Below are 25,389 nucleotides of genomic sequence, written 5' to 3'. Positions count from 1 at the left end.
GGGTATCGCTGCAGAATGCTGTTGTAGCCATGCTGGTTAAGTGTGCCTTGAATTCTAAATAAATCACAGACCGTGTCATTAGCAAATTACCATCACACCTCCTCCATGCTTTACGGTTGGAACCACACATGCAGAGATCCTCCGTTCACCTATTCTGCGTCTCACAAAGACACGACAGTTGGAACCAAACATTTCCAATTTGGACTCATCGGACCAAAGTACAGATTCCACCGATCTAATGTCCATTGTTTGTGTTTCTTGGGCCAAAGCAAGTGTCTTCTTATTGGTGTCCTTTAGTAGTGGTTTCTTTGCAGCAATTTGACCATGAAGGTCTGATTCATGCAGTCTCCTCTGAAAAGTTGTTGAAATGTGTCTGTTACTTGAACTCTGAAGCATTTATTTGGGCTGCAATTTCTGAGGCTGTAATGAACGTATCCTCTGCAGCAGAGGTAACTCTGGGTCTTCCGTTCCTGTGGCGGTCCTCATGAGAGCCAGTTTCATCATAGCGCTTGATGGTTTTTGTGACTGCCCCTGAAGAAAATTTCAAAGTTCTTGACATTTTCCAGATATACTGACCATCATGTTTTTAAAGTAATGATGGACTATCGTTTCTCTTTGCTTATTTGAGCTGTTCTGGCCATAATAAGGATGTGGTCTTTTAACAAATAGGGCTATCTTCTGTATACCCCCATACCTTGTCACAACACACCTGATTTACTCAAATGCATTAAGAAGGAAATAAATTCCACAAAATAACCTGAAACAAGGCACACCTGTTAATTGAAATGCATTCCAGATTACTACCTCATGAAGTTGGTTAAGAGAATGCCAAGAGTGTGTAAAGCTGTCATCAAGGCAAAGGGTGGCTACTTTGAAGAATCTAAAATATAAAATGTATTTTGGTTAACACTTTTTTGCTTATGTCTTCACTATTATTCTACAATGTAGAAAATAGTAAAAAAGAAAAAAACCTTGAATGAGTAGGTGTGTCCAAACCTTTTTGACTGGAACTGTACATCGAAACAATAATGTTGAAGTTAAGACCCCTGACAACTAATATCAACATTTAGACTTGCAGAAACTATTTCCCTTCCGTAAGTTTAAGAAATATTGCCTAATGTCTTGGCATTCTGTTACCAAAAACCCAACTTTAAAAAAATATATTTTTTTTTACAATTTATGAAGTGACTTAAAGTGCATCATTCTGTTGCCAAATCTGTAAAAGAATGACCAAAAAAATACCCGAAGGTATGTAATGTGCACCCATGAAATGGGGTATCAGCCAACTCAGTGACACCCACTGAACACAACTATGTATAGTTTGCACAAATATTAGCATCCTACCTCTTATTACAGGACTCATGACTGTGGGAAATCACCTTCCCAGTCAGTCTAGTGTGTATTGTACATGCATATCGCACTGTACAGCCTGACCTATGAATTGTGTACCCATGAAATGGGGTATCAGCCGACTCCGTGATACCCACAAAACAATCTTGGAATGTTGTATAAATTGAACAAAATACAATTAGTAGGTCATCTTGACAAAAACAAGTACAAGTCTGTTGAAATCGCACTGTGGATGTATTTGAATTCAGAATTGTATTGGGGACACCATCCCACTTCAATACACGTAATAGAGTGACTGGAAAGGTGATTTTCCCTCAGTCAAAGCTCTGCAATAAAGGATAAGACGCCAATATTTGTGTAAACTCATAGTTATGGCCGTAACGGGAATAAATTAAGAGTTTCGCTGAGCAAATCCATATTTTGTCAGTAACAAATGTATTTTGATAACGTTTTCAGAGCTGTCTAAGGGAGTGAACGTTATTTATAATAAGAATTACATGGAAAATGGCTGGCTCTCCCTTCGGAAAAATATATTTCACCTAAAGCCTCCCTGACCCTACCCTATACCCCAAATAATAATTAAAAACGAAGTGGATAGCAGAGAACATGTCTACCGTTTACCCTCACTTCCTGGACAGACCAGAGCCTTAGTTAGATATGCAGTTTTAGAAACTGTTCTTCATCCTGTAAGCATTATATAGCAACGCAGGGATACTGAAGGTTGTCCACGTTAGTCTGCAAACTCACAAGAGTAGGGGTGGAATTAATCTATCGTCGTATTTGCTGGGCCGAATTTCATGCAATTGTACTTCCTTTTACATATTAGCAGAATCCCTTTTTTAATACTACACAAATTACAAGGTAAGAATGGACAGAAAGATAGACATATGTATTCATCGTATCATATTTTTCCAATGCCAAATCAGTATGTGTTGTTTGCAATTAAACTATCCCTGTATGCAAATAATTCAATCTGAGACGTCATTAGGAATCTGAGGATGATACTTTAAAAAATGAAGACTACCTTCCCACCCCGGACAGAGTAGACATATCTACGCAGAAAAATGTCAACTTTGACTGCTGGCTACTCTTCTTTCGTGGCTTAAATTAATTATGCCCACTTGAATTTGCCTACTTTCAGCACCATGAGCTGTCCATTTCCAATTGATTGTGCGGCGGCTGCTGCTTCAAATTTCAGCACCACCATCCATGCAAGTTACTAAAATCTGTCTTATTGTGAGGTCAATAACTCTGAAATACAAGATGAGCAAGAAACAAAGTTTTTAATAAAATAAATTGTCATATCATGCTATCAACCTCCGGTACTCCTGATCTTCGCTCTCTCTCCTTCTCAAACTGAACAGAACATAGAGGCCTCTTCCCGAAAATAAACCTGACTCTCCACCTGAACTGCCACCGTAGGCCTACACAACACAGCAATTGTCTAGGCAGCACACAAAAAAGTTGTCGATCAGCAAGAGCTGAGCAGGCTGGGGCTCAGGGTTGGAATATTAATTTCAGTGTGTAATGTAGCCTTGTTTTATCTACACCATCAATACATAGCCTAATAAGCAACTCATTCCAAAACACTGAGAAATAGGAAAATGTCATCCATTACAAATTACATGACCATCCCCTGGACTATATTTAAAAAATAAATATATACTAAATCTTCCCCTTGGCTGAAATTGAAAAAGCCCTTCCCATTTTCCTCCAGGTACCAATTATATACATGTCAATCCATCCCTAATGTGATTTTGAATCCGAGCTTCCTGGGCCTTGGCTAGGAGACAGGTCATATTCGGTCGACATCTCAGATACTGATGCAGCTGTACTGGCTAATTTAGCCATTTAAAGTTTTAAACAAGCTTCCTTTGTGTTTATTTTTTTTTATTTAAACAGTGCGTGGATGTTAACCTCTATCTCATCTGAGGTTAAGATAAAATACTGAGAAGATTTAAATACAAGGCATTGTATTAGCTAGTATGAATATTTTAAATACAGAGGATGTATTTACAGTACTTTCTGGTCTTTTACAGCATCTGGCTGTATTTTTCATGTTTTGAAGATTTTAAATTCACTCAGGCTCAAATGTATTGGTCCCAAAGACCATCTGGAAGGCGGCCATGCAATCAGGCAAACAGTTTCACTGCGCTTGCAAAGAGTGCTGTGGTTGGGTGCTTTTGATGTTGACTCATTGTTGCTTTTCAACAATGTAAAAGGTATGTACAGATATTGCAGAGACCTTTGAATTATAATTACTAGAAGGGACCTAGGCTACCCTTAACCGTGGCTATAAAAGGGGCACAACTTTGGGGTTGAGGGGGGAGATTTCTCAGGCTCAATATAATTAGGTTTAATAAAAGATCCAAGAAATGTTCCATATGAAAAAAAAGGGTTTCTCTCATTTTGTGCACAAATTTGTTTACATCCCTGTTAGTGAGCATTTCTCCTTTGCCAAGGTAATCCATCCACCTGACATATCAATAAACTGATTAAACAGCATGATCGTTACATAGGTGCACCTTGTGGGTGGGGGCAATAAAAGGCCACTCTAAAATGTGCAGTTTTGTCACACAACACAATGCCACAGATGTCTCACGTTTTTAGGGAATGTGTAATTGGCATGCTGACTGCATGAATGTCCACCAGAGCTGTAGCCAGATAATTTAATATTAATTTTTCTACCATAAGCTGCCTCCAATGTTGTTTTAGAGAATTTGGCAGAACCTCCAACAGGCCTCACACCCGTGGGTGAGCGGTTTGCTGATGTCAATGTTGTGAACAGAGTGCCCCATGGTGGCGGTGGGGTTATGGTATGAGCAGGCATAATCTATGGACAACAAACACAATTTAATTTTATCAATGGCAATTTGAATGCACAGATATATCCTGATGAGTCCCATTGTCATGCCATTCATCACCATCACCTCATGTTTCAGCATGATAACGCACAGCCCCTTGTCCCAAGTATCTATCTGTACACAATTCCTGGAAGCTGAAAATGTCCCAGTTCTTCCATGGCCTGCACACTCAGCAGACATGTCACCCATTGTGCATGTTTGGGATGCTCTGGATCTACGTGTACAACAGCATGTTCAAGTTTCCGCCTATATCCAGCAACTTCGCACAGAAATTGAAGAGGAGTGGGACAACATTCCACAGGCCACAATCAACAGCCTGATCAAATCTATGCAAAGTAAATGTGTCACGCTGCATGAGGTCACACCATACTGGTTTCTGATCCCCCACCCCTGCCTTTTTTTAAAAGGTATCTGTGACCAACAGATGCATATCTGTATACCCAGTCGTGAAATCCATAGATTAGGGCACAGTTAATAATAATATAATAATAATAATATATGCCATTTAGCAGACGCTTCTTACAGTCATGTGTGCATACATTCTACGTATGGGTGGTCCCGGGAATCGAACCCACTACCCTGGCGTTACAAGTGCCATGCTCTACCAACTGAGCTACAGAAGGACCAGTTCATTTATTTCAATTGACTGATTTTCTTATATGAACTGTAACTCAGTAACATGTTTGAAATTGTTGCATGTTGTATATATATTTTTGTTCAGTATAGTAAACTTTAAGAAAAAAGGGAAGCATGATGTAAAATGCGAACCTGGTATTCCAAGTGTTTCTAGGCGACTAAAGCCCAGAAATTACCACTGCGCAACAGAGTTTTGATAAAACAGTGGAGATCGAAAATGTCAATCTGATGATCACACGCTGCTATTTATCGTTGACCAGCAGATGTCCCTAATGTTAATTGTGAACAGATAATGAAGCTCCGATGAATGAACCGTTTTAGGCGCCGAAACCTTCCGAAAGCATTGTCAGAGATAATGTTGATTCATTTTCCCTTTTGTAATGTAACTATTTGCACATCGTTACAACACTGTACATAGACATAACATATTATTTGAAATGTCTATATTCCTTTTAAACTTTTGTGAATAATTTTTTACTGTTAATTTTGCTTAGGCAATGTGAACATATGTTTCCCATGCCAATAAACCCATTAGAATTTAATTGAAAATTATATTTGAGAAAGGAAGAGAAAGGAAAGACATTGGTCAATGCGTGAGGGAACGTGTGACGCCCCACCCAGCAGACTTTTGACTAATCACGTTCACGTTGTCATGCTACGTCACCCAATGTTGGGTTTCTGACCTCGCGCCACTCCCATTTCCCCATCTCCTCAAAGGGATCGACTCAATTCAAAGGGCTTTATTGGCATTGGAAACATGTTTACGTTGCCAAAGCAAGTGTAACAGGTTAGGTATATCTGGCCTCGTTTAGGTGTCAATGAAGGAAACCTCGCGGGCTGATCTTCTTCGTTGGGGTTTAACGGCGGGTGGCAATCCAATATTATATTGCATTACCGCCACCGCGTGGGCTGATCGATGTTGAATCAATACGTCACACTGCAAACGTGTCGACGTTTCTCTCCGTTTTTCGCTTTACGTGTTATAAGGTTTCGTCCATTGAGAATGCGGAGACACAAAACACTTCCGATATGCTGTCTCTTTTATAGGGTTTCCACTATATTAGTACAGGCACAAAGTAAAAATTGGACATATCGTAAAAAAAGTGTGAAAACAAAACATATATTTTGGGTTTTAATTTAAGTTTATGCATAAGGTTAGTTTGAAAATTACATTTTAAGGAAATTAAATTAATTACTTTGTGGCTGTGGTAACTAGTGACGACCCCTTTCTAGTTTCGCTAGCTGTGAGCAGTGTGAAAAAATTCCGAACGAATCTATTTTCGTAGATAGCTGCCCAAAAAGAGACCGAAATCAAGGTAATATGAACATATAGCTCGTTAAATACATGCTTGTTTGGTTATATATTCCACCTTGCGAAAATGGTCCGTTGTATTTTAATAAACAACAACGTTACGTGACATAGCTAGCAAGTTGGCCTGGTAAGTTAGCATGCTGACAAGCAGAATGAATGGGAATCCGGACCATTCCGTACTAGCTAGTTAGCTTCTCCACATGTGTTTTAGCCTGTTTGCTAGTTAGCTGTCAGCTAGCTATACAGTTGGTTAGCTGCGCCAACTGGCACGTCTTGTCTTTTCAAATTAGGTTGTCGTTTGTGTCAATTTGAGTAGCTAGGTGTTGAGCCAGCAATATGAAACAGGGAAGCTATCCAAGATAAATGACTATTAGCTAGGTATCTATGTGACAAGTCATCGCAGGGTATAGATTGCTGTCTGTATTCTTTGTAGGCAGGATTCCAGACGCAACAATACAGGTTGGGGTCTAATTCAAGGCAATGTTGTGGCATTGCGAACCCAGCCTTGATTGTTATGCGAACCCAGCCTTGCTAATGTAGTAAGCCATTGTAATAAGTACAAAAACTAGTGACCGGTTGATGTCAGAGTGAAAGGGAACAATATGCACACGGTTTCCGAAATTGACCCCTGGGCTGTGAGAGCTAACTAAGCATGGTAGAATTGTCTACCATGTAAAAATATAATGTTAATATTAAGCATGTCCCATAATTTCGTTGTTTGGTTCAAGAGCTGTGAATTGTTTAATTTCTGTTGCTAAAAGTTGTTGCTGTTGCAGATGCCTCCAAAGAAGGGAGAAGGACCAAAACAGCCACCACTGATTGGACGTTTCGGGACCTCTTTGAAGATTGGGATTGTGGGATTGCCCAATGTTGGGTATGGACATGACTACAATTTAGTAGTTGCCAATAGTTGTAAAGTAGGGTTTGGAGAATCATTAGCATGATTCACACTATAGCGCCAACCAGGGTTGCATATTTTGGGGAATATTCAGAGGAGGAAGGAGGAAACTTTACATGGGAATATATGCAAATTAATATTAATACCATTTAAATGTAGATGCTTTTTGCATTGGATATATTTATCATATGGAGACAGAAACATAAATATTTTACCTTCTCATAAGTAGACATCGTCACTCAATGCCTAGGTTAACCTCCACTGTACTCACATCCTACCATACCTTTGTCTGTACATTATGCCTTGAATCTATTTTTCCACTCCCAGAAATCTGCTCCTTTTACTCTCTATTCCGAACGCACTAGACGACCAGTTCTTATAGCTTTTAGCCGTACCCTTATCCTCCTCTGTTACTCTGGTGATGTAGAGGTTAATCCAGGCCCTGCAGCTCCCTGCACCAATCCCATTCCCCGGGCGCTCTCATTTGTTGACTTGTGTAACCGTAAAAGCCTTGGTTTCATGCATGTTAACATCAGAAGCCTCCTCCCTAAGTTTGTTTTATTCACTGCTTTAGCACAATCCGCCATCCCTGATGTGCTAGCCGTGTCTGAATCCTGGCTTAGGAAGACTACCAAAAATCCTGAAATTTCCGTCCCCAGCTACAACATTTCCCGACAAGATATAACTGCCAAAAGGGGCGGAGTTAGCCTGTAGAGTTTTGTCATACTATCCAGGTCTGTGCCCAAACAATTCGACCTTCTACTTAAAAAAAGAGTTGTTGGTGTCCAGCTGTGCCCTGGACACCAAATGTGAATTGATTGCCCCCTATCTATCTTCAGAGATCGTACAGTTAGGTGACCTAAACTGGGATATGCTTAACACCCCGGCCATCCTACAATCTAAGTTAGATGCCCTCAGTCTCACACAAATTATCAAGGAACATACCAGGTACAACCCTAAATCTGTAACCATGGGCACCCTAATAGATATCATCCTGACCAACTTGCCCTCTAAAAACACCTCTGCTGTCTTCAACCAGGATCTAAGCGATCACTGCCTCATTGCCTGCGTCCGTAATGGGTCCAAGGTCAAACGACCACCCCTCATTACTGTCAAACGCTCCCTAAAACACTTCAGCGAGCATGCCTTTCTAATCGACTTGGCACGGGAGTCCTGGAAGGATATTGACCTCATCCTGTCAGTAGAGGATGCCTGGTTGCTCTTTAAAAGTGCTTTCCTCACCATCTTAAATAAGCATGCCCCATTCAAAAAAAATTAAACTAAGAACAGATATAGCCCTTGTTTCACCCCAGACTTGACTGCCCTTGACCAGCACAAAAACATCCTGTGGCGTTCTGCATTAGCATCAACTAGTGATATGCAACTTTTCAGGGAAGACAGGAACCAATATACACAGTCAGTTAGAAAAGCTAAGGTTAGCTTTTTCAGACAGACATTTGTATCCTGTAGCACTAATTCCAAAAGTTTAGGGACACTAAAGTCCATGGAGAATAAGAGTGCCTCTTCACAGCTGTCCACTGCACTGAGGCTAGGAAACACCACCGATAAATCTACGACAATTGATCATTTCTAAGTATATTGATTCCTGACTTACCTGAAAAAATGCATCTATTCGATGGTAATGCAGAAAGCCTCAGGATGTTTTCGTGCTGGTCTGGGGTGAAACAATGGCTATATCTGTTTTTAGTTAGAAAGGCCTGCTCGCTGAAGTGTTTTTGGGAGGGTTTGACAGTGATGAGGGGTGGTCATTTGACCGGGGATCCATTACGCACGCAGGCAACGAGGCAGTGATCGCTGAGATCCTGGTTGAAGACTTGAGGGCAAGTTGATCAGGGTGATATCTGAGAGGATGCCGGATTACAGATTTAGGTTTGTACCTGGTAGGTTCCATGATCATTTGTGTGAGATTGAGGGCATCTAGTTTATGGCTGGGGTGTTAAGCATGTCCCAGTTTAGGTCACCTAACAGTGTGAACTCTGAAGATAGATGGTGGGCGATTAATTCACATATGGTATCCAGGGCACAGCTGGGGGCTGAAGGGGGTCTACTTGCACATCATCATCTGCACATCTATCACTCCAGTGTTAATGCTAAATTGTAATTATGTTGCCTTTAATGGCCTATTTATTGCCCTACTCCTCTATATTTGCACACACTGTAAATAGATTTTTCTATTGTGTTATTGACTGTGTTTGTTTGTTTTTTATCGCTTTGCTTTTTACTTGGCCAGGTCGTAGTTGTAAATGAGAACTTGTTCTCAACAGGCCTACATAGTTAAATAAAGGTCAAATGTAGAAAAAAAAAAATACTTAATTGCAAATTATTAAATCCTTCCAATAGAAATAAAAACAAAAAACAATTTAGTTACGAATTGAACTTTAATTCAGTTGACTCTTCACACGGGGCGATTTCGCTGAACAACAAAAGAGGATATTGAATGATCCCCAATGATCCATCGCATCTCCCGAAAACATTTTCAACACACATCTGTAAAATGATAGTCTAGAAACTAAAGCTTTGGTTGTCTTCCTCTCAGGCTTCCATGTCTTCTCCCTGGACCTCCTCAATGTCCACCTCTTGAACATTAGACTCTGAGGCCTCATCTTCACTGTCACTTTCCAACCTTGTTGAGGATGGCTCGTTGTCAGGCTCAAAAAGCCTCAAATTTGCCTGGATGGCCACCAATTTTTCAACCCTTGTATTGGTCAGTCTGTTGCGTGCTTTAATGTGTGTTCCCAAACAAGGACCAGTTGCACTCTGAGGCGGCTGATGTTGGTGGGATTGAGGAGGATGATGATGATGATGGAGACAACAAGGGAAAGAGCCTCAGATCCACAAAGTCCCTTCCACCAGGTGGCTGATGAGATATGTTGGCACGACTGCCATATTGCATCTTCATCCCAAAGCCTGGAAATGTACTTCGCCAGACTGCCAAGAACCTTGCTCTCATCCAGACCAAGGTGGCAAGGCACGGTAGTGATGACACCATAGGCCTCATTTATCTCTGCACTAGACAGGATGCTCTTGCCAGCATACTTGGCAGAAGTCTTCACACTTTTTGGTATATTTCAGAACTGCAGTTTCCTCTGCTTGGAGCAACAGTGAAGTGGGCAGGGCAGTACAGATTTATTCTCTTACATCTGCATGCAGAGTCTGAACATCAGACAGGATGGCATTGTCTCCCTCAATCTGTGCAATGGTTACTGCCGTAGGTTTCAGGCTGCTTACCACTCTCTCCCAAAATACATCCTCTTGATGGGGCTGTCCATATCTGCAGACTGTGATATTGACATTTCTTGGAGAGACTCCTTACCCTCTAGGAGACAGTCAAACATGATGACGACACCACCTCAACGGGTGTTGCTGGGCAGCTTCAATGTGGTGCTCTTATTCTTCTCACTTTGCTTGGTGAGGTAGATTGCTGCTATAACTTGATGACCCTTCACATACCTAACCATTTCCTTGGCTCTCTTGTAGAGTGTATCCATTGTTTTCAGTGCCGTGATGTTCTTAAGGAGCAGATTCAATGCATGAGCAGCACAGCCAAAGGGTGTGATGTGAGGGTAGGACTCCTCCACTTTAGACCAAGCAGCCTTCATGTTCGTAGCATTGTCTGTCACCAGTGCAAATACCTTCTGTGGTCCAAGGTCGTTTATGACTGCCTTCAGCTCATCTGCAATGTAGAGGCGGGTGTGTCTGTTGTCCCTTGTGTCTGTACTCTTGTAGAATACTGGTTGAGGGGTGGAGATGTTAATTATTCCTTGCCCATGAACATTCGACCACCCATCAGAGATGATTGCAATACAGTCTGCTTTCTCTATGATTTGCTTGACATTCACTTGAACTCTGCATCTAGAAAATGAGTAGATCAAGCATGTCTGATTGGAGGGGTGTATACTGGGAGAAGAACATTCAGAAATCTCTTCCAATACACATTGCATGTGAGTATCAGAGGTGAACCAGTTGCATACACAGCTCGAGCAAGACATTCATCAGCATTTATCTGACTGCGTTCCTCCATTGAGTCAAAAACACTTCTGATTCCAGGAGGACCATGAGCTGCTGCTATCGATAAAGTGTCTGATTCATCATTTTCACCTCGAATAGAAGTAGAGGGACTTTTGTCAGAGGTTGCTTGTTGTAAGCGCTGAGGGAACTTTATGCACTTGGCATCTTTGTTGCATTCTTCACGTATGATTTAGCACAGTATTTGCAAATGTACACAGCTGCAGTGAAATGTCTCCACATCAGATACTGCCCATGGCTTTTTCCTGTAAAGATTAGAAAAAAAAATAGTTTAAAAAGTAAATGCAGTTCCATGTACAGATAAATAGTTAAGCAGTTAGATTATTCAACTCCATTGTAAGATAAATATTTCTAAATTAAACATGTATGGTAACTGGTGAATTTACACTCCTCAGTTAGCAGGCTCAAGCAAGCTAAAACCCACATGGTAGCTAAAACCCACATGGTAGCAAAAACTAACTAGCAGAAATTGTTAGAAATGGTTTAAATACACTTTGCTGTATGCTACAATTTACTAGTTAACAAAAAATCATGTATGTCATGTAAAATATATTCACCCCACCCAGTATTGTAATCAAAACATACCAGAAAGCATGTAGTCCTTGGCTGAGACAGTGTAGTAGTGTGGACTCAATAGCATCTCATTAGTGTGCAAGATCTTGAGATCAGCTGTACATGTGATGGAAGAATGCACTGTGCAGGCAGAGGGTTGAAATTCCATTGAATTGGGGATAGTTTAACCCAAATAAGCCCCAAAACCTATAATTGCCTTGTGTATCCCACAAAAAAAGGTTCAATGTCTAAGCTAACTTTTTTTTGATGAATTTAAGCAAAATTTCCAAAATTCTCAGGCTTAACTTTCCATGGAATATTTTTGTAAATTTACCGGAAAGTTTCTGACCCTTTGCAACCCTAGGGCCGACACAACCTGTACTGTGCTGGCTGCGTGTCAGTACAGTGCGAATCCGACAACAGTATCTACTTTGGTTGTTCAGAAGACCTTACCATGCAGATGTCTTGGGCTGTGGAATGGTGACCATCTTTGTCTTGTCATTTTTGTATACAGGAAGTCAACATTCTTCAATGTGCTGACCAAGAGCCAGGCCGCAGCAGAGAATTTTCCCTTCTGCACCATCGACCCCAACGAGAGCAGAGTACCCATCCCTGACGAACGCTATGACTACCTCTGCACCTTCCACAAGCCCCTCAGGTAGAATGTTACAACTACTTCTGCACCTTCCAAAAGCCTTGGAAATGTATGTATGAGTAAACACACTGTATATCCAAGTTTGTGTGTGTAACTTCTCCATCTCTTTCTCATTGGACAGTAAAGTCCCAGCGTTTCTGAATGTGGTGGACATAGCTGGGCTGGTGAAAGGAGCTCACGCTGGACAAGGACTGGGCAACGCCTTCCTGTCTCACATTAGTGCCTGCGATGGCATCTTCCACATGACACGTGAGTTTAACACACTCACAGAAACTCACACACATACACTGTAATCCTGGTGTACATTTGTAATGTCAAATCCGCATTAAAACCGTAAGCGTGTGGAGCTTCCATTCTAATCAATGGGGCACTCACACCTACTCGATGCTAGCACAGTTCAGATGTGTATGAACAATATACTCAATTCCTATTTTAGCAGCTTTGTGACGTCCAGCACCATTGCGTAACCTGGACATAAATCTGTGTAGGTGCGTTTGAGGATGAGGACATCATCCATGTGGAGGGTAATGTGGACCCAGTGAGGGACATTGAGATAATCCATGAGGAGCTACGGCTGAAAGATGAGGAGTCTCTTGGACCAATCATAGATAAGTTGGAGAAGACCGCTGTCAGAGGAGGAGACAAGAAACTCAAACCTGAATACGTGAGTAGAGTGTGTGTGTGGGGTGGTTGATGAGTGGCCTATTGGGTCTGAGACAGGTCCGAAGCTGTGTGTGCGTGCTTGATTCAAGCGCTTGAAACACTTTTCCATGTCCTCTCATAGATTGTTTGAGACCCACAGGCGTGCCTAGGGAGAAGGGGCCACAGATAAAATCAGAATTCAGCATTTACTCATGTTCTCTCCTTTCATTCCCTTCTCTCGTTCCCTTCTTCCCTCATCCCTCACTCAGGACATCATGTTGAAGGTAAAGAACTGGATTTCAGAGGAGAAGAAACATGTCCGCTTCTACAATGACTGGAATGAGAAGGAGGTAAGGACTATGTGTGTGTGCTCACAAAAGAGAGGGAGCAGAGTACCATTAGTTGTAGGGGCCTGTATACCAGAACACGCACATAACCTAGTGTGTTGTCTGTGTATGCAGATTGATGTGCTGAACAAATACCTGTTCCTCACGTCCAAGCCCATGATCTACCTGGTCAACCTCTCAGAGAAGGACTACATCAGGAAAAAGAACAAGTGGTCAGTGGGTTCTCTTTCTTAATTCCTTATTTCCTGTCTTTCTGAATCTTACGTGATTTGGGTTGTGATGCCTGGCAACCATTATCTGAGCAGCTGAAATGCTACTTGTTGAGGGTCTGCACTTTGCTTGCAGTAGGGGTTTATTTTATGATTGTGGCATTTTGTGCAAAAAATCTAATCAAAAATCAACTTTGTTTTTCTAATATAGAGGTTTTTTTTCTCTATCTATATACACATAGGATTGTCTTCTCTTAAATATACATTCTCTCCCAGGCTGATTAAGATTAAGGAGTGGGTCGATGCCCATGACCCAGGAGCTATGGTCATACCAGTGAGTGGAGGTCTTGAGGCCAAACTACAGGACATGACCGACGAGGAGAAGGACAAATACTGTGAGGAGGCGAAGACTCAGAGGTACACACACGGACAGATCAAACACACAATGAACACATTTTATGATATTGCAAACCGTAACCTTATTAACTGTGTGTGTGTATTGCAGTGTACTGACTAAGATCATTAAGACGGGCTATGCAGCTCTGCAGTTGGAATATTTCTTCACAGCGGGACCAGACGAGGTTAGAGCGTGGACTGTCAGGGTAAGAGACACAGTTTGGTTATCTCTCTCCCACAATGGGGTGCGGGTGTGACTATCAAAGCGTTATGTATTACTCCTCTCTGTCCTACAGAAAGGCAGCAAGGCGCCCCAGGCGGCAGGGAAGATACACACTGACTTTGAGAAAGGTTTCATCATGGCAGAGGTCATGAAGTTCCAGGACTTCAAAGAAGAGGGCACTGAGAATGCAGTCAAGGTGTGTGTGTACTTGTATGAGGCTGAGAGAAAGATTTACTGTGTCATGGGTGTAGATGGCATGCCATAGGTACTTGTCAAAAGTTTTTTGTCTGATCTTATCTGGATAAGACCATCTGATAAAGATGGCGCAGTATTGGATGACTTCTGTTTTGCGAGCTCTGACCCAACTTTGCTATTTTGGGACTATTGCTGTTTATTTTTCCTTTATTTTCAAAGTGTATCCATTATAATTTCTTATAACCAACAATAACACCATATCAGCAGTTACTTATCCCAAATCCTGCTTCAACTTTGACTCATCTGCCGTGGGCTCTTTCTGTAATTCCGCTCCAATTTTCCTGGTACCCAAGGGGAAACGTTGGCTATACAGAGGGGAATCCTGGTGAGATTAAGGCGAAGTGAAAACTGGCCACCATTTCCCTCCATTCTGTTGGCCAATGTACAGTCACTTGAATGACATTTTGACTGCGGATTTGCTACCAACGAGTCTCTTGTAAACTGCAATATTCTCTACTTTTCTGAAAAATTGCTTTTGGACAAGATACCACCCCATGGCTATCCAACTCAATGAATTCTCCATTCACTGAGCAGATAGGACAGTAGATTCATGGAAATTGAGAGGGGGAGGGGTGTGCCTCTATCAACAACAAATGGTATTCTGACTTGAGCGCAAGCACGCCCCCATCCACATCGACAGGGCTGCAGTGTAGCGGGTTGAGAGCTTCACGTTCCAAATTACTAAGGACTTAATGGTCCAAACACACATGCACAGACATGAACAGCTTCTATCCCCAAGCCATAAGACTGCTAAATAGCTAACAAAATGGCTACACAGACTCTGAGTTGACCCTTGTATTTTTTCCTATGCATACTGACACTCCAACACACACAACATTTATACTGACTCTACACACACTCACATACAATCTTCATTTATGCTGCTGCTACTCTATCATACATCCTGATGCCTAGTCACCTTAACCATATACATATCTACCTCTATCGCTCCAGTAATCCCTGCATATTGTAAATATGGTATTGGAACTTAACCTGTATATAGCTCCTTACTTTCTTGTGTTATTTTTGTGTGTGTTTGTTCTACCTTGTTATTTTTTAGTACTACATTGATATTGATCACTGCATTGTTGGGTTTAGTTTGCAAGAAAGGCATTCCATTGTACTTGTGCATGTGATATTAACTTGAAACTTGCTAAATTACTTTGTATAATGTCAATAAAGTTTTTCTGGTTTGATTTGTCCCGTAGGCTGCTGGGAAGTACAGGCAGCTGGGCAGGAACTACATCGTGGAGGACGGAGACATTATATTTTTCAAATTCAACACACCCAATGCACCCAAGGCAGCGAAGAAGTGATGGGACCAACGCGACCAGTACATTAATACAGGGTTCTTGTGTCCCGTCTCATTTTGTCCTCGAGGGCCGCAGTGTCTGTTGATTTTTCTCCCCTCTTCCTGGTATTATGAATGTGAGGATAGAATTAGAATGATTGATTAATTCTATGTATGGTAGGATGAAAATCGAGTGCACACTGCAACCATTGAGGTCAGTACCAGGTCCTGAAGTGTTTCCTGGTCAGTTTATTTGGTCAGGAAAAACTCCTGGCCCTCGTCAGGACTGATTGGAACAAGGAGGGACCATTATTATTATTTTAAGTAAAGTGGGCATCTCTGACCGTGCCTGACCAGAAACCACCAATGTGACTTCCGTATTTGCCCCACCATTCAAAATCTGCCCTGGTGCCTTTTTTTTTGTTGGCATGGGACCCTTGATTATCGCACCTACCCATACACTATATGAAATGTATATCTTTGCCCACCTCACACAAGACATTGCTGCAACATTGTGAATAAGAGGAAGATATAAATCAGGCTTCTGACACCCCTGGCCACATTCATATTTGGAGGTGAATATTGCTTTAATTTGTTCTGGGTCCTGAAAGGAAAACATCAACTAGCTAGCTACTTAGCTAAACAATGGTAGGTGCACAATCCATGGCTGCAAAGCTAGCTGGCTAACTAGCTACCTACTCTGTAAGTTAGCTTGACATGCTAGAAACTAATAGAAACAAGTTACTAAAATAAATGTTTTATCTTCTGAATCAATTTGTTTTTCCTGTCTTGAATGTAGAAGTTCTAGTTTGATATCCCTCCCAAAAATGCAATCTCTGAGACTTTGTCAGTGAATCAGGTCTCCATGGTAACCAGACACTTTCTGCCATACAGTACATGCCTTCAAACGACCATAAAACCCCTTTAAGTATGCCTTTACCTAAGGAAAACGTTTGAGGGACTCTTATGCAACACTCCAATTCCCTTAGGTAAGGGGAAATTATAAGATGTTTTGTGCAACTGGGCCCAGGCCTGACACAAGCATTTTCATGGACACGCATGCACTGCAACCACAATATAGTTCAACAATACACTAAAGACTACAGATTCAGTTTATGTTCAAATGTGTCTTAATTGATGGGTGTTCAGGTGCGTGTTGAACCAGGGTGTATGTGCTGTGTTGTATTTTGATGGGGATGCTTGACCATCCTACCGATCCTCGACTTTGGTGATGTCATCTATAAAATAGCCTCCAACACTACTCAAACTGGATGCAGTCTACCACAGTGCCATCTGTTTTGTCACCAAAGCCCCATACACTACCCACCATTGCGACCTGTACGCCCTCGTTGGTTGGCCCTCACTTCAAACTCGTCGCCAAACCCACTGGCTACAGGTTATCTACAAGTCTCTGCTTGGTAAAGCCCAGCTTTATCTCAGCTCACTGGTCACCATAGCAGCACCCACTCGTAGCATGCGCTCCAGCAGGTATATCTCACTGGTCACCCCCAAAGCCAATTCCTCCTTTGGTCATCTTTCCTTCCAGTTCTCTGCTGCCCATGACTGGATCGAATTGCAAAAATCTCTGAAGCTGGAGACTCACATCTCCCTCACTAGCTTTAAGCACCAACTGTCACCAACGGTGTTGCAATTACATTTGGGCCATTTTCCCAACACTTCCTGCTCTTTAATTTCAACCATAGATTCCCAGATATTTGAGGTTCTTTAAAAACAAACAGGAAGCCGATATCCCATAAAAATTATGGACATATCGCTTGGCCATAGAAGTCTCACCAAACCCCAAAGCTAACCAATCAATTTTGAGAAGAACGGCGGGACTTCCTGTTACGTTCTTGTTAGCGCCCCCCCTTTTTGTGTTTCCCTCACTGTCAATCAAAATAGAAAAAAATCGACCCGAATTCACCGATCAACACAAGCCCGCCTTTGATAAAAGATAATAATGTTCGGAGTTTAGTTGATCAGATAATCTTTCGATTATTACAATTCACGATATGACTGGTACATAACATTTAACCCATCGAAGCATACAACCAACCGGTGAGTTTGTACGTTACAACCGATAGCAGGCTAGCTACGGCTTTTAATCTTTTGCAGGAGACCTATGCTAGGTAGTTAGCTAGTTAACAAAAGTAAACATTCAATCTGTGTCGAAATCCGCCTTGAAACATTGTCGCAAAGTTAAGGTTTGCAGTTTAGTCTTCATCGACTGAAGTTTGTTGTCTCTTTGCAGCATTTTAGGAGCGGCAAGCTGTGAGAAATGTAGTGTTTTGCTCAATTTTCCTATCTCTCCATGCTAGCGCCAGAGCAACGTTTGAAACAAGAGGAAATGGCTACCGCGGACGTGGAAGGCAGTCAAAGCGAATTCCTACAGCACGGCGGAGCCTCGGAAAACCAGGTACCCCAACATTTTCTATCTCGTATTTCGACTCCTCCGAGCTACTACTGTGTGGTGTTTTTAGCTAGCTAGAAGTTCACACGTTTTAAATGTTGCAGGGGGTGTAAAGCTAGTATACTTCCGCCGCTGTGTTCCCCGCTATAACGGCCACCCACTTTACCCCTCTAGAACCCGCCCATAGTGGGTAGGACACAGCCCGTCACTTGGTCAGGTCGCTGATATTTAGCTCGTCTACCTGGGGCTAAAGGGGTACAGTGGGGAAAGGAGGGGTGAGTGGGGAAACCGAACAGAGAACGTGGGAATTTGTGCACCTGACTACAAAATATCTCCCCCACGCCCATGTTGTAGCGATTACGTATTTTGTCTAGCCACTCTAGCTCTATTCGTTGGATGGAAGAAGGGACTCTTAGATGTTTTTTTTGTCTAGTTGTGGTGACGAGCTCTCGAAAACTATTCTCCCTATGTAGACCGTTCAGCTGTTACTTTCGCCCACATTTGGCTCCATGTGAATTACAATTCCGAAGCTGTGTTATAACATTTAGAAACGCCAATCATTGCGTTCAAAGTGGTTTTCAAAACATATGCTACTATCCGCCTTATCTTTTATATCAGCGGGAAATTGTATTTCAAATAAAAAATATACTAACTGTAGCAGTTTTGCACAGATCGACAAGTTGTGTGTCTCCAGTTGTTGAACTACACTTCATCTCCAGTCTTGCATAAACACGTGTTTGTGGCCGCCTTCGTCTCTCCTGTCTTTGTAAATAAGCGATGTAAACATGGAGATGTGGCCGTGTTGGAACAAAAATCCTATAAAAGTTGTGTAGTAATTTAACCATTTGTTTTAAAAACATTTTTAAAGTATTCCTGATATGAAAAAACGTACAGCAAGCGATGCGTGTTAATGTTTAGACTATCATCGGGGCTCTTACCAAAACTCTCCTGTCAGAATATAATGTAATAGGCCTGAATTTGGTAGATGCGTTACATGCTTGAGGAAGTTTGGATCCTTTCTTATCAAACCACTTAGCTACGCCATAGCCTGTATAGCGGATTCAGAAATATTTAGGTTCATGGTTGATTTCTCATTTTTGCCAAAGGGAAATGTCTTGATACTACTGTATTATTACTAGTCCAATGTTGCAGATACCTATGATATAGGATTGGATATCTATTTTAACAATATCCACAATAATTGTCTTGTCTGCTGACACTGTATTGTGATATCAAACCATACTGCATGTCATTTTGCCCTATTCACAGCGTGGAGCCTGCACTCTGGTATCTGTCTCTGTACCTCTAGCTCTCATCTCAGATAGTACAGAAATGTCATTTCCAAATCAATATTTTTGCTTCATATTCTTTGTGAACTACAATGCAACAGCGTAAGACTTATGGCCAATGCCGTCTGTAACTAGAAAAACATTTTTGCATTCCGCAACAGTGAATCTGAGTAACAATTTACGAATGTGTGTCTTCTCTCTGTCAGACCACAGACATGAACGCCATCCAGCTAACAGGTTCAGACCGTTGGGAGTTGTTAACCCCGGTCTCGACCGGGAAGGATGCGCAGCAGGGAGTCGTCCACATTCCTAACTCTGGCATGATGACCTCTAACGGCCAGTATGTTCTCCCTATCGGGAACATGGACAGTCAGCCCATCTACGTCACAGCATCTGGCAACGACGGCTCAGCCAACGGAGTGTCCAGCATACAATACCAGGTAGTGTACTGTACACACACACATGCATATACACTACAGGGCCAAAAGTATGTGGACATGCCTTCAAATTAGTGATTTCGGCTATTTCAGCCACACCCGTCGCTGACAGGTGTATAAAATCGAGCACACCGCCATGCAATCTCCATAGACAAACATTGGCCCGTGCTGAAGAGCTCAGTGACTTTTAACGTGGCACCGTCATAGGATGCCATCTTTCCAACAAGTCCGTTTGTCAAATTTCTGCCCTGCTAGAGTTGTCCCAGTCAACTGTAAACGTCGTCTGTCCTCGGTTGCAACACTCACTACCGAGTTCTTAACTACCTTTGGAAGCAACGTCGGCACAAGATCTGTTCGTCGGGAGCTTCATGAAATGGGCATCCATGTCCGAGCAGCCGCACACATGCCTAAGATCACCATGCGCAATGCCAAGCGTCTGCTGGAGTGGTGTAAAGCTCACCGCTGTTGGACCTTGGAGCAATGGAAATGGGTTCTCTGGAGTGATGAATCACTCTTCACCATCTGGTAGTCCGACGGACTAATCAGGGTTTGACTGATGCCAGGAGAGTGTTACCTGCCAAAATACATAGTGCCAACTGTAAAGTTTGGAGGAAGAATAATGGTCTGGGGCTGTTTTTCATGGTTCGGACTAGGCCCCTTTAGTTCCAGTGAAGGGAAATCAACGCTGCAGCATATGATGACATTCTAGACAATTCTGTGCTTCCAGCTTTGTGGCAAGTTTGGGGAAGGCCCTTTCCCAAGCATGACAAAGCCCCTGTGCACAAAGCGAGGTCCATACAGAAATGGTTTGTCGAGATTGGTGTGGAAGAACTTGACTGGTCTGCACAGGGCCCTGACCTCAACCCCCCCTCCGACTGCCTAACATCAGTGCCCGAACTCACTAATGCTCTTATGGCTGAAACTGCAGCAAAGTTACAAAATCTAGTAGAAAGCCTTTCCAGAAGAGGGGAGGCTGTTGTAGCAGAAAGGGGGAACCCACTCCATATTAATGCCCATTATTTTGGAATGAGATGTTTGTCGAGCAGGTGTCCACATACCTTTGGCCATGTAGTGTGTGTATACACATACATACATACACATGCACTTGCACACACGCACCTCTGTTAGCAGAATGTCCAGTACCAGGTCGATTATCATGTTAGCCCTTACACACAATATTCTCTACACACAAATGCCGAACTCTCTCTTCCATGTCATCCCTCAGATCCACAACTCAGATGGAACTCTGGCAGGCTTCTCTGCGCAGGGATTGGACGATGGCTCGGGCCAAATCCAGCTCATCCAGGACGGTAGCCACGGCAATATCGGAATCAGCATCGCCACGACGACAACCTCTGACCTCCTAACGCAGGCCGGGCATATGCAGCAGATTCAGGGCGTGTCATTGGCCGGGGGCACGACCTATAGCGGTGCGGTTCCCATGGGGCTGTCGGGGGGTAACATAACTTTCCTCCCTATCAACAGCATAGACCTCGAATCACTAGGGCTTGCCGGCGCTCAGACGGTTCCCATAGCAACGACGACCGACGGTCAGCTGATCATGGGCTCCCAAGCGCTGGAGGGGCAGGAAGGTGCAGCCAAACAGCTAGCGAACCTAGTTAGTGAAGCTAACGGTAACACAGACCTCTATGTGCCAACAACCTCATCATCCCAGCTGCCTGAGACCATCGACGGGACGGGGGTTCTGACCCAAGCTACTGCCGTGTCTGCCGGGGTTTCAGACCCATCCTCAGAGAACTACAACTCACACAACCACCTGCAGCAAATACAGGTCAGTCATATGACATAGAATTCCCTAGGCTTTATTCCCAGTGCCCTACACCACATATAACAGTCATATTACAGTGAGCCATCATACAGGAAAAAAGTTACTAGTCTTGTTTAACTTGTCTTCAGCAGGTCATATCATATTACTATGTACGTTGCTGTAGGTCCTCCTCAGGACACTGTTCTAAGAGCATGGTTGAAAAAAAATACCATGACTGAATTAAGTCTGTTTCATCCAGGTGTCCACCTCGCATGCCTCGTCCCTCTCCCAGCCCATCCTACAGCTGTCTGGGGACAACCAGGGGGCCCAGGGACAGGATCTATCCCAGTCTGGGCAGACGCTCCAGAGTGTCCAGCTCGTCAACCCTGGAACCTTCCTCATCCAGGCCCAGACAGTCACTGCTTCGGGACAGATACAGTGGCAGACCTTCCAGGTAGGTTGTGTGGGTGTGTGTTTATCTGTTTCACTACCGTACGTAGGTGTGTGGGATCATGCATGTGTGTAACTCTTTCTAACGCACTCCCTCTCAGGTCCAAGGAGTCCAGTCTCTGCAGGGCCTCCAGCTCCCCCAGGCCCATGGGGGCCAGCAGCTGACTCTGGCCCCAGTCCAGGGCCTCTCTATGGGTCAGGGAGGATCCATCACCCTGCCTAACCTCCAGACTGTTACAGTCAACTCTATAGGCCAGCCAGGGATACAATACACACAGGGAGAGGAGGCCGGCAGTCCTGCAGGTAGGAACATGCATATGTATACACACACATACATACAAACTCTCCATCTTTCTATTTCTTTCTTACTTTGTCTCTCTCTCACTCTCACTCACACACACACACACACACACACACACACACACACACACACACACACACACACACACACACACACACAACTATCTCTCCCCACAGACATCCAGATAAAGGAGGAGCCAGACTCTGAAGAGTGGCAGCTGAGTGGTGACTCCACCCTCAACCCCAGTGACATCAACAACCTGCGTGTCCAGATGGATGATGAAGACATGGACATGTCCACCGGGGAGGGCAAGAGGTTGAGGAGAGTCGCCTGCACCTGTCCCAACTGTAAAGAGGCTGGAGGGAGGTGGGTTGGAAAGACACACACACAACATATTAATACAAATATATATATAAAAAGGGTGGATCCTAGCATTTAGCTCAGTGGGTTAATGTGGTCAAACCGCATTCCATACTCAGTAGGGTCCGTTTCTACCAAGACAATTGAAATTCAAATGACTGCAAGAAGTTGACTTTGTGTGTTGACCCCAACCCTCTCTCTTGTCACCCCTTCCTCCCAGAGGGTCGAGTCTTGGTAAGAAGAAGCAGCATATCTGTCACATCGTGGGCTGTGGGAAGGTGTACGGTAAGACTTCTCACCTCAGGGCTCACCTCAGATGGCACAGCGGAGAACGGCCCTTCGTCTGCAACTGGATGTTCTGTGGCAAGCGGTTTACCAGGAGTGACGAGCTACAGAGACACAGACGGACACACACGGGTAGGAATACACACAAACACCATCTTCACTTCATAACACCAGCTTAACGCTCACCACTACCTCTTTTTCTCCCTTTAATTTCTTTGTCCAGGAGAGAAGAAGTTTGTGTGCGCACAGTGTTCAAAGAGATTCATGCGTAGCGACCATCTGGCCAAACATATAAAGACTCACCAGAATAAAAAAGGTGTGGCTTCCTCATTGTCTCCGCCCCCCAGCGACACCATCATCACCGCAGACGGAACCACCCTCATCCTTCAATCAGCTGCTGGTGCCCATGACCTCCTAAGTAATCAGGAGATCCCACTGCAACTGGTCACCGTGGCGCCCGGTGAGGTCATGGAATGAGGGCGTGGCTTATAGACTGGCCAATAAACAGGGACCGCGTGGGCTTTTCTCTCCCATTTTTTTTTTTATATATGAATATATATATATACGTAAATATATATGACAAATATATATATATATATTTTAAGTACGAGTTATCATGACTTTGTTTTTTATTTGCAGTCTTTTTATAGGCAGGCAAACAAATGACATTCAATGTTGTCTCTATGTACACACAAACAAAGATGCACACACACTCTCGCAAACATGAATACTCACTACGAAATGCCTTATTTTGTATCATACTGTTGTATAAAATGCTGGAGATGCATGTGTTTTTTAAGCTTTTGCAGATCATGTAATTGTGTTAGGATGCAAGGAATAGGAAAGGTGTAGTAGCCCTCTCTAGAGCAATTGATTGATTAATTGACTATATTGAATCATCAATCGCTTTCTCTAGAGTGGGTGTTTGTGTATTGAGAGAATACATGTGGCTTCATTAACTCTTCACCTGAAACGACAAGCATAACACCCTTTTAAGACCTTGTGAACGCTGTCATAGCCATGATATAACACTTTCTTTAAATTATAAAACCCTGACGGAGTTTATAACAACCAATATCTGCATAATGTTAGACCTTTAATGTAGTGGTAGAGTTGGGCTTGCACATTGATTCTCCAACACATACCTTTTATTTGTTAACAATGTTCTGATCAATTAATGTTTGGATTGATTGAAACTTTGCTAACCAATAAAGTTATGTCTGTGTGGACACTTTTATTTTATATTTATATTTTATTTCCATGTAGATTTTTTTTCCAGCCCTGTACCCCATGAAAGTGATGTGACCTCATGCTATTAAAGCTTGTGACATGCCCTGTAGTTTCAGGTGAAGCGTTATTAGTGGTTGGATTGATTTGGTGATAAGTTGGCCTTACATACTGATCTAGGGTCAGTTTGCGCGATTACCCCCTTAATGTTTGAGGTTAGGATTTGGAGAGGGTAAGCTGATCCTAGATCTGCCTGAAGGAAACGTTGACCCACAGCAGAATGTTTGAGTCATCAGTCTAGCCAACACGAGCACACTTGCAGTGCTTGCTCAAATCAAATGCGTCTTCAGTTGAATCTGTTTTTTAACTGTTTTTTTCACATTTGTGTTGTATAGTCACATTTTATATTCTGTTTCTATGACTAGCTTAGTCTGGGACTTGTCAGAAGGAAGCGTCTCGTATCGGTTTTTACCCATGGAATTCAAATGAGTTAAAGGACACAGGTCTGAAAATCGACTCGATTTCTCAATTGCCCACCCAAAATGGTGGCAACATTTTGAACTTGCCATTTTTGCATTTCTGGAACAGCTGAGGTTCACTGACCAGTATATTTAACATTTCAAATGGTACATCAAATATGGCTGCTGGAGCACGCACCCACTGCAAGACATTTAGTGGAGTCCAATTTTCTACCCTTCTCCCGAAGTGTGTACTCGTTCACTCACCCTCATGGATTTAAATGGAACTTATTGGGAGTGGATTAGGGTGGAAACTTCCTCCAGACATTTTTCTACCAATCCAATGCATACATATGGGTGAAGTGTAGAATCTGAATCGCAATATTCAATTCTATTCATTCGAATTCTATAATGTTCCCACTCTCTTGCTAGTTGCTACTCATTGTAAAGGAAACAATCATGCCATTATTATTTCTAAATGTTATTGTAATCTTTCCTTGTATGTGCATGTCTTAGCGTCCACTTACCTGTATATTATCTTCTATTCACATTGTTTATAGAAGCCATTTTCTTTAGATAAATAATTTTGTTGTATCAAAAGCTTTAATTTTTTTTTTTTTAAGAAAGTGTCAAATTTGAATGTTACTTTTTGTAATACCTTTTTTCAAATGGATCATAATTAAAGTCTGAATCCTTCCAATGACAGACTGTGCGTGCGTGCCTGTTT

General features: G+C 42.7%; 2 protein-coding genes across 2 annotated transcripts; both read left to right on the top strand.

Annotated features, from left to right (window-relative positions):
- Window positions 1–5,865: 5,865 nt before the first annotated feature.
- On the top strand, window positions 5,866–16,451 carry LOC118363854 (obg-like ATPase 1). The gene is made up of 11 exons (XM_035745123.2): window positions 5,866–6,166; window positions 6,939–7,036; window positions 12,174–12,317; window positions 12,436–12,563; window positions 12,803–12,978; window positions 13,226–13,306; window positions 13,418–13,515; window positions 13,789–13,929; window positions 14,018–14,114; window positions 14,205–14,327; window positions 15,595–16,451. The coding sequence occupies exons 2-11, from the start codon at window positions 6,939–6,941 to the stop codon at window positions 15,700–15,702; spliced, it is 1,194 nt and encodes a 397-aa protein (XP_035601016.2). The 5' UTR covers window positions 5,866–6,166; the 3' UTR covers window positions 15,703–16,451.
- A 1,105-nt stretch (window positions 16,452–17,556) lies between these two features.
- LOC118363852 (transcription factor Sp3-like) lies at window positions 17,557–25,367 on the top strand. The gene is made up of 9 exons (XM_052488696.1): window positions 17,557–17,735; window positions 17,996–18,093; window positions 19,583–19,816; window positions 21,039–21,605; window positions 21,841–22,035; window positions 22,133–22,334; window positions 22,509–22,698; window positions 22,913–23,109; window positions 23,201–25,367. Exons 2-9 carry the CDS (start codon window positions 18,025–18,027, stop codon window positions 23,452–23,454), a joined length of 1,908 nt encoding a protein of 635 aa, XP_052344656.1. The 5' UTR covers window positions 17,557–17,735; window positions 17,996–18,024; the 3' UTR covers window positions 23,455–25,367.
- Window positions 25,368–25,389: the final 22 nt, after the last annotated feature.

The sequence above is a fragment of the Oncorhynchus keta genome, chromosome 30 (assembly GCF_023373465.1).
Source record: "Oncorhynchus keta strain PuntledgeMale-10-30-2019 chromosome 30, Oket_V2, whole genome shotgun sequence".
Taxonomy (NCBI): Eukaryota; Metazoa; Chordata; class Actinopteri; order Salmoniformes; family Salmonidae; genus Oncorhynchus; species Oncorhynchus keta.
Note: the sequence above shows the minus strand (reverse complement) of the source record. Positions and strands in the feature narration are given on the sequence as shown.